At 44.0% G+C, this 10,130-nt stretch overlaps 1 protein-coding gene across 1 annotated transcript; it reads left to right on the top strand.

Annotated features, from left to right (window-relative positions):
- Window positions 1–1,480: 1,480 nt before the first annotated feature.
- On the top strand, window positions 1,481–3,714 carry ATP5IF1 (ATP synthase inhibitory factor subunit 1). Its single transcript, XM_077775862.1, has 3 exons — window positions 1,481–1,626; window positions 1,719–1,804; window positions 3,451–3,714. Exons 1-3 carry the CDS (start codon window positions 1,540–1,542, stop codon window positions 3,593–3,595), a joined length of 318 nt encoding a protein of 105 aa, XP_077631988.1. The 5' UTR covers window positions 1,481–1,539; the 3' UTR covers window positions 3,596–3,714.
- The last annotated feature ends 6,416 nt before the right edge of the window (window positions 3,715–10,130 follow it).

Below are 10,130 nucleotides of genomic sequence, written 5' to 3'. Positions count from 1 at the left end.
TTGTTATCCTTTTTTTTTAAATTACAGCCGTCATAGTACCTAGACTATCCTTTGCACAAACTCAGTAAGACCCTCCATTGGATGCTCAGCCTAGGAGATAATCAAGAAACAACAGTATCTGAGAACTAGAAACAGTTTCTGAAACTAGAATGGCACTTAAATATTATCTAGAAACACAGCAAACTATTGCCACTACATAATGGTCTTATAAGTGATTATTATTTCTATCCTTCTGCTTTTGTGTTTTTCCAAGGTTTCTGCCATGAACATTTGAAAATGTGCCCCGCTGGTATTTCCCCTTATTTAAGTCATACAAACTAGGGCTGGTATTTCTCCAACCAAAAGATGATCAATAAAAACAGTTCCACAACTTCATTAGGAAGTAATGAAGGTATTTTTATAGTTACGAATAAAGTAATCTGGCCCAACGCTCTCCTCTAAAGAAAAAAAAAAACTAAACCCAGAGAGAGAAAATGACTTAGGAAAAGGCTATAAGCTACTATGGTCTCGTTCACACTTGTTAACTGGCTTTAGGAAGGTCAAGGCAATGCCTTCCCTAGACTCCTACTTATGATGTTTTCCACTTCATTACTTCACATTACCAAAAGTCCAGTTATCAAGCCTATTTGATTGCATGTTAATGCATTTTACAAATATTAATTCAGTGTCTACTTGATCAAGGACCCGATCACTTTAAATGGTGACAAGTACAAAGACAAAGAAAGAACAAAACAGTTTTATTTTTTTTTTAATGTTTTATTTATTTCTAGGAGAGAGAGAGAGAGACAGCGTGAGCAGGGGAGGGTCAGAGAGAGAGGGAGTCACAGACTCTGAAACAGGCTCCAGGCTCCGAGCTAGCTGTCAGCACAGAGCCCGACGCGGGGCTCGAACCCACGAACCGCGAGATCATGACCTGAGCGAAAGTCGGACGCTTAACCGACTAAGCCACCCGGGCGCCCCAACAGTTTTAATAAAATGACTAATGAGGTCGAGAAAGGTTTCTGAGAAGGTGACATTCAAGCTGCAACTTGGGTAAAATGCCACTACAACAAAAGAACACCGGCACCTCTTAAGAGACTACAAATATATACGTATACATATACATATACAAAAATTTTCCCCACAATCCTAAATCGAAGCATCCTGGACATAGCCCCCCAACCCCTACATTAGCCATCTTTTTCATGCTAGTAGTCCAGACAGAGAAGGCTTCCTTTGAGTGTTTAATAACAACTTCAGGATTGGAATCTGACGAGTCCAAGAGCCCAAAATTCGACTTCGGACAGAGTTCCTCCTCCACTATTATTCTTGTCCTTTAGCCCCAAAGCCCTTGCCAGAGATTGGCTAAGAATAGGCCCGCCTCTCGCTGAGGGTTCGCTGCGAACTGCAGGAACCCCTCCTCCTCCACCTCCTAATTCGCTACTCCTAAGTAAGTCCCGCCTCTCCATGGAAAAGATTGGCTGCCTGGCTCCCAGAGTAGTTAGCGCCTGCGGAGAGTCTTCACCGCCAGTGAGCTGGATAGGTGCCGTTGCGACAACAATGGCTGTCACGGCGTTGGCTTCACGACTGCAGCTAGGCGTGTGGGGCGTTAGGGCCATGCAAGCCCGAGCCTTCAGCTCCGAACGGGTACGCTGGCAGCAGTATCCGCTGTCCCATCCCTGAGCGCAGATCTCATCCCCTCCTCGCACCCTTACCGATGTTCTCGTCTCTCTCCGCAGTCCGAGGACTCCAAGGCGGGCTCGATCCGGGAGGCCGGTGGGGCCTTCGGAAAGAGAGAACAAGCTGAAGAGGAACGATACTTCCGGTGAGGCCCACGGAACCCTGAGTCCAGTCCGAGATATCTCAGGGCCTTCGGATTCTCTTTAAACTTCCAATCGCCCTACCCTTCCCCTGCTGGTGCCCTGGCGCGCCCATGCCCCAGTAGAACTCGCGGGGCCTGGAATCAGTTACTCCTCACACTTGAGGTCACGACTGTCGCCACCTATAGGACGCTCCCAGTGCCCTGCCAAGTAGTCCAGAGGCCTTTTGGGGGCCCCTAAGCCATTTCCACCCGCGGGTCTCCAAAATTCTCAAACCGTGGCTCAACTCTTCCTGAATCATTTTACCATGCCCACCCATGGAGTTCTACCCGGTGGTGCGTAATGGCTTCCAGATTCTTAGAAGAGTGTCTAGATCCCACTGCCCAACGCTTGCAGACCTCTGAGCCTGCTTCCCTTGGCCCTCACCCACCCGTAACCCCTCTAATCTCACTTTTCTCCTCCACATGGGTGAATTCCCTGACCCTTCAGACCCTCAGCCATTTCTAGACCCTCGCGCGTCTCCAGTTCCGCCAGAGTGAGTGGGTCACCGGAGCTGGTGGCAGCTGCTTCTGGTTGGAATCCTTCTCCCCCACTTCTTGGAGACTTTTGCCCTGCCCAGCCCAGCCCAGCGTCTGGGCTACATAGATTTCTCTCCTGCAGATGAGCAGAGAACAGACAACTCTTTCCCACCCCTAAGTTATCCTTTTCTGACTTCTGTCCACCGTGGGGAGCAGCTTGGAACTAATCTTCTGTTTGTCCTTTGGTCTGTCTAGCTTTTCACTTTTGCCCTTCTTGCTCACTCGTAAGAATTATCACCATGGGGGCGTCTGGGCGGTGCAGTCCGTTAAGCCTCAGACTCTCGTTTTTGGCTCAGGTCATGATCCCCCAAGTTTGTGGGTTGGTTTGAGCCTGGCATCCGCAGCGCACTGACAGCACAGAGCCTGCTTGGGATCCTCTCTCTCTCTCTCTCTCTCTCTCTAAATTTAAACTTAAAAAAAATTGTATCACCATGGTACCCGCCAAACCAGAGAGCCAAGGCAAAGCCTTAGGGACCATCTAATTGGGCCTCAACGTTTTACAGTTAAGGAAAACCAAGGCCCAAATGTAACTGAACCAACATTTGAATGACACATGCTTTTTTTTCTTGGCCCTTCATTTTGGCCTTTACAGTGAGCCACTCGTTTCCCTATGCAAAGAAAGCCCTAGATAAATTGAGATAGAAAATGATTATTTGCCCTGTAACAATACCCCTTTGTCCATCCTTCCTTCCTTTTGCTCTTTTTTTTTTTTCCCCCTCCAAAAAAAGAGATTCTGGTCTCTGGATGGTTCCTGTCATAACGTATTGGGGACTTAATGTCACACGTCTCTGGAGTTTTCTAAAGAGAAATCTGAAAGGAATAGCTCATAAATGATGGAATTTCAGGCACTAACATTAGGATACTGGAATCATTTGGTCATCTCCTAAAGATGGATATATCTCAAGATGGAGTATTCTTTCACTGGTGGGACTTGAGGGGTTAGAAGAAGGTGACCAGCCAGACTCCCGTGGGATTGGGACTGCTGTTCTTTGCCTTAGGTATTGTGGGTTATGTGTAGAGATCCCTGTGGGGTAAGAACTGGGATTAAACACAGAGCCACTGTGTCCTTGTAGAGCGCGCACTAGAGAACAACTAGCAGCCTTGAAGAAACACCATGAAGATGAGATCAGTCATCATATAAAGGAGATTGAGCGTCTGCAGAAAGAAATTGAGCGACATAAGAAGAAGATCAAACATCTCAAAGATGATGATGATTAAATGCACACAGTTCCCATAGAATGGCTACACCTTGTTGCCCACTTCTATGTAAACCTAGTCCTGGCTTTGTTAAATATCTGTGTGCCGCCAACAGATTACAATAAATTATCATCAGTGAATTCTGTCTAATGCCTTCTTCCACTATCTGGAAAGGGGTAGAGGGACATACTACTGGACTGCTAAAATGAATCAGACAGGGTACCTGCAATAGGGAGCTCAGAGACAGAGCGCAGTGTGATAAGTGCCATGCAATTTATGGGGCAGGGGGCTTTCTCTTTCCGGTACTATTCAGAGGTGTTCAGAGAAAGCTTGAAAAATAAACCCTAATCCAAGACCTGAGGTTAAGAGCACCTTGGAAAACAGGAATGATAGGATACAATTCAAGGCACCATCAGTCCATTTTGCATTTATAAAATGACTCAGTCGGTAGAATGTGCTACTACTCTTGATCTCAGGTCAGAAGTTCAACCCCCATGTTGGGTGTAGAGCTTACTAAATGTTGGGTGTAGAGCTTACTAAAAAAAATAGAGGGAACCTGAGTGGCTCAGTCGGTTAAGCATCTGACTTCAGCTCAGGTCATGATCTCACAGTTTCGTGAGCTCAAGCCTCACATCAGGTGAGTTCAAGCCCTGCTTCAGGCGAGCCCTGCTTCTCTCTCTCTCTTCTCCTTTCCCCATTCCACCCTCCCCCTCTCTGCCCCCTCACTCACTTGGGCCCTCTCTCTCTCAAAAAAAAAAAAAAAAAGTTGGAGAACTCATCATATGAGCTAGTTATCTTTTGTTCTAATTAGCCTTGTGCAAATTGAAAGAATGGGGATTAGAAATTATGTTTTCCCTACGGTCACTCAGTATTACAGAGTTGAGGTTTCCAAGTTTGTTAATAGCAGAAAATCAGAATTACTTCTTAGGTTATATTTTGCTTTGCTGAGTGTACTTTTGATTCAAGTTTGACTGTAAGGCTTGTTTAAATTATACAAACTAGTGGTGTGACTCCTCCAGGCCAAAAAAGTAAGATTTTGGGCCAGTATCAAGACCTTTACAATTTGCCAGTTTAATAGATCATTTGCCCCAGAATTGTGATGAGTCCTTTGTGGCAAGACTATTACAAAAAAGACTTTAAAGCCATTGAAAGATATAAGTTTGGACCAGTCATTGGCCCTTCCCTTGAAGAGAAGATACAAGATGTCTGTTTCCAAAATGCATGTCCATGCTACTGCTGGTGGAAAGTTAGTAAACACTCGTGAAATGTGAATGCTGAGATGCAAGTGGCCAGCAGTAAAATTACCTCAAAGATGCAGTGCAGAGGGGCGCCTGGGTGGCTTAGTCAGTTGGGTGTCCGACTTCAGCTCAGGTTATGATCTCACGGTTGGTGGGTTTGAGCCCAGTGTCGGGCTCTAGGCTGACATCTCAGAGCCTGGAGCCTGCTTCAGATTCTGTCTCCCTCTCTCTCTGACATTCCCCTGCTTACACTCTCTCAAAAATAAATAAACAATTTTTTAAAATTAAATATATCTTTGTTAAAATGCTAAGAAAATTTATGTGATATGAACCAGTAACCACAGACACATAGCACAGGTCATAAGATTCCCCAGAAACACCCCAGATGTTTCTTAGAATTTAGAAAATACTACAGCAGGGGTTCTAAAAGTGCCTGCAGGCCAACATCAGCATCACCTGGGAACTTGTAAGAAATGCAAGTTCTCAGGATCCATCACAGATCTGCTAAAACTGAGGGTAGGACCCAGAAATCTGTTCAACAAACTTCCTGAATGATTCTAATGTCCACTGAAGTTTGAGGACCACTGTACAAGTAGCTTCTCATGACATCTGCTGGCATTCTTGGGCATAGGATGTTATTTATAAAGGCACATTACTAAGCATAACTACATATATCGAATATAGTTCTTCATAGGAATACTATTTCAGGATAAAAATAAAGATATGTTAAGATTATTCTTGTACAAAACAGGTTAACATTTTAGAGCATAGCATTCCCTGAAATAAAATTACTATTGTTTACAAGTAACAGAAAACCAACACAGGCTGGCTTAAAGAGGGTAAACCAAAGAGTGATTTTTTTTTTAAAGAACAGGAGCTATCGTCTCAGAATCTCAACAAACCTTAAACAAAACTCAGGAAAGGCAGGGACCAGAGAAACTCAGAACTGCAGGAGCAGATCTATCAAAATGGCTTCCTCACCATCTGTGTCAGAATCACTGGAGTGCCTTTTTTTCTTTATGAGGTTTCTATGGAATTTTGCGCAATGAAGTTCTTTTTAACAATAGCACAACAATTTACATTTATGAGCACTTCACAATTATTTGCTCAATTAAATCTCGTGATATTTCTGGCAAATAGATCCATGCCAGGAGTTTACTTTTATAAGCAAAGTAACCAAAGCCAGGAATCCTGAAGTTTCTCAAGGTCACACAACCAGGTTTCTACTGAGCAAGGACTTTCCTTCAGAACTCCTGTGACCACAAACTTAAGTTGTAGTCCCAATGTAGTGGTTCAGCTGCCTGTTAAGTTAGTTTCCCCCTCAACGTGGGACAGCTTGGGGGAATACCGACATCTGGGAATGGGTGGTTAAGGTGAAGGCTCCTGGAAGTAAACGTAGAGGTGGCAGTGTTTGGCGTTGGCATTGATGTTAACATTTGGGCTGTATCATGAATCCCATCAGTATGTCAGTGCATGCCTATATGACACAAACACTTGTTTGCAATAGAGTCTAGTTTGAGATTTTCACATCAGTAAGTCTCAAGTTGTAATTCCCAACCCAGGCAGCAGATTGAAATACCTGAGAGCTTTAAAATTAAGTCAAAGCTGGGGCGCCTGGGTGGCTTAGTCGGTTAAGCGTCCGACTTTCACTCGGGTCATGATCTCACGGTTCGTGGGTTCGAGCCCCGCGTCGGGCTCTGTGCTGACTGCCAGCTCAGAGCCTGGAGCTTGTTTCAGTCTGTGACTCCCTCTCTCTCTGACCCTGCCCTGCTCACGCTGTCTCTCTCTCCTAGAAATAAATTTAAAAAAATAAATAAAAAAATAAAATAAAATTAAGTCAAAGCCTCAGAACCAATTACATCCAAATCTCTGAGATGGGGGTATGAGCTTGGATATTTTCAAAATGTTCCCCCTTTTTCTAATATGTGGCCAGAGTTAAGAATCACTGGTATAGGGGAACCTGGATGGCTCAGTCAGTTAAGCGTCTGACTTTGGCTCAGGTCATGATCTTGCCATCTGTGAGGTTGAGCCCCACATCAGGCTCTGTGCTAACAGCTCAGAGCCTGGAGCCTGCTACAGATTCTGTGTCTTCTTCTCTCTCTGCCTGCCTCACTCCTGCTCGTGCTCTGTCTCTCACTCAAAAATAAACATTTAAAATATTTTTAAAAAAATAAAGAATCACTGGTACAAAGGATTCTGCAGATCTGGTGATATGGTTGGGCAAATTGTTCACTGGATAAGGACACCTAACTGAAGGGGCCAAGGAAGACTAAAATTCAGCCCACACCCTGCTCACCAAGCAGTGTACTCTAGGTTAGGGGTGGCATCTATTCTGAAAGAGTCACCTTTTAACTAATTCCCACAAAGAGGACCCTGGGTCATTCCACTATTCTTGATATGTATTGCTGTATATCCTATGTATTCCATTTTCAGAGTTTAAAAATGTGTTCGGGGTGTCTGGGTGGCTCAGTCAGTTGAGCATCCAACTTCAGCTCAGGTCATGATCTCATGGTTTGTGAGTTCAGGCCCCACATCAGGCTCTGTGTTGACAGCTCAGAGTCTGGAGCCTTCTTTGGATCCTGTGTCTCCCTCTCTTTCTCTGCCACTCCCCTGCTTGCACAGGTGGGCACGCACACCTGCTCTCTCTCCCAAAAATAAATAACATTAGGGGCGCCTGGGTGTCTCAGTTGGTTAAGTGTCCGACTTCAGCTCAGGTCATGATCTCACGGTTCATGGGTTCAAGCCCCGCATCCAGCTCTGTGCTGACAGCTCAGAGCCTGAGGCCTGTTTCACATTCTGTGTCCCCTTCTCTCTCTCTGCCCCTCCCCCACTCATGCTTTGTCTCAAAAATAAACATTAAAAATTATTAAAAATAATAAATAACATTAAAATTTTTAAAATAAAATGTTTCAAAAAGCACCCCTTTGAAAAATATATTCATTAAAAATTATATTTAGCATCTACTACATGGTGGACACTTGGCATACACGGGGTATACAACTACAAAATAATCACAGCTCCTGCCTTTTTTTTTTTTTAATAAGCTATATGCCCAACGTGGCACTCAATTCATTGATTCAGAGATCAAGTGCCACATACTGTACTGACTTAGCCAGGCAGGTGCCCACAGTTCCTATCTTTATGGAACCCACAGCCTGTCGGGAAAAACAAGTGGCTGAACAATATAGAAAGTGTTCTAATGGCAGTGAGTGCAGAATGCTGGAGGAATGACACTGGACAGGACACTTTGACAAGACTCCAGTCTCCTATATGCCACTGGCCCGGTCACCATTGAATCTGCTGGATCATGTGACCCAAGTGGCAGAGCAGCTTGCACCACGGCCTGGCCTTCTCTCTTGCTCTGCTCCCCACTCATAAGTAGCAGCTTTTCAGGTTTTTCAATAAATGAGTTGGAGTAATACACCCAAGTGAGGAACGTTGCCTCCAAACTCCAAGGAATCCCACTACGTGTTATGCCTCTTTTCTCGCTGTAGGAGGGGACGGATGAAACAACTTAGCCCTCATCTTAGAAGAAATAGCACAACATGCCACACATCAATGGATCCCTAGAAATTTCATGAAGGTAGAAGGCCCTTGAATTTTTATCAGATTTATTTTCCACCCTCTGATGCACAAATGTCTTACCAGTAAGTCTGGAGTAGTTGCTACTCACTACTCACCTATAGTTGCTCACTATAGGTCCCATTAGCACGATGTTATCAATGTCATAGACCAGTGTGATGTCTTGTGGAAGGGAAAGGTGATTGTAATGACCAAATGTTTGTGTCCCCTAAGATTCATATATTGAAATCAGGCCCCCTAATGTGATGGTATTAGGAGGTGGGGTCTTTGGTATGTGATTAGGTCATGAAGATGGAACCCTCGTGAGTGGGATTAGAGCCGTTATAAAAGTGACTCCAGTTGTGAGTTCAAGTCCCTTTAAAAAAAAAAAAAAAGAGATCAGATCTTTCACTCTCTGCCATGTGAGGATACTATGAGAAGTCCATCAGTCAGCAACCCAGAAGTTTGCTAATCATGCTGGCGGTCTGATCTTGGACTTCTAGCCCCCAGAACTGTGAGAAATAAATTTCTGTTTTTTAATAAGCCACCCAGTCTATGGTACTTTGTTATAGCAGCTTGAGTGGGCTAAAACAGTGATCAGTTGCCCTGTGAACCAAATTTTGATGTAGAGTTGGAGAATTGACACATTTCTGAGGCAGAACAGTGAGGGTAGATTACTGGCCTCACCAGCTGTATGTAATAATCAAGATTCTCCAGAGAAACAGAACCAAAGTCAACTGTTTATATTTCAGACAGTTGTTGCCTCTGTGGAATCATATAGATATCTAGGAGATTATTCTATATATATCATTTGCAACCTGTTTTTTTGTTTTAACATTAAAACCTGCACATCTTTTCATTTCACACAGAGCTGCCTTCTTCTGTTTCTTTGCAGCAAGATGTTCCATTGTGTGGGTGAATCTGTTTCTTACTTTCACCAGTCCCCTTCGATGGGCATTTTGAGCGCTTCCAGTTTGACACTTTTGCAACAACAAAACCAACAGGAGTAAGACCAGATTAGGGCAGAAAGCCTGAAAAACATTAAAAAAAAAAAATAATAGGTATCATTTCGTGTTATTTCTTTTTTACCTTTGTACTTTTCTGTATTTTCTAAATTTTCTTCAATAACATATGTCATTTATAATTTGTACGGGAAACACCTAACCTAAAACCAAAAGTTCATTCAAAATAAGAAAAGGAAAAGGAAAGAAATGTAAAGCTAACGGAATAGTCCCCGCCCCCTTCCGCGAAGGCGGGGTCAGGCGGAGGGAGGGGCGGGCAGGCAGAGCCTGCACCAATCAGAGCTCGGTTGATAGGCAGAGCCAGGAAATTTGAAGATACTCTCCGCCCCACAAGCAACTTCTGGGCTTAGTTTCCTTAACCAGTCTGGAAACCTGCCTGGGCCTAGCCAGGGCGCAGCTGCGCGCTGGTATGAACTGCCCTATAATCGCGCCCATCTTCCTGCTCATTGGCTGCAGCGATTTACGAAAGAGGAGCCTGTTGCTGAGTGAAAAGAAGTGCTGTAGTTTTTTTTTTTAGGGTGAAACGTTAGGACTGTAACCGTCTTGGGTGCCTTTGGGTCAAAAAAGCAATCATACTAACCACCATTTATTCATTTCCTGCTAAGTGCCATGGTTTTTTGCTCCAAACTTTTAAATGTTAATGGCTAAACCAGCTTTCTTGAACACCCACTATCTGCCAGTCACCGAGTCAGAAATGTTAAAATAAGAACAGTAACAATATAAAAATTACAGTTT

This window comes from Crocuta crocuta, unplaced genomic scaffold (genome assembly GCF_008692635.1).
Source record: "Crocuta crocuta isolate KB4526 unplaced genomic scaffold, BGI_CrCroc_1.0 scaffold127, whole genome shotgun sequence".
Taxonomy (NCBI): Eukaryota; Metazoa; Chordata; class Mammalia; order Carnivora; family Hyaenidae; genus Crocuta; species Crocuta crocuta.
This window is presented reverse-complemented; position numbering and strand designations above follow the sequence as displayed.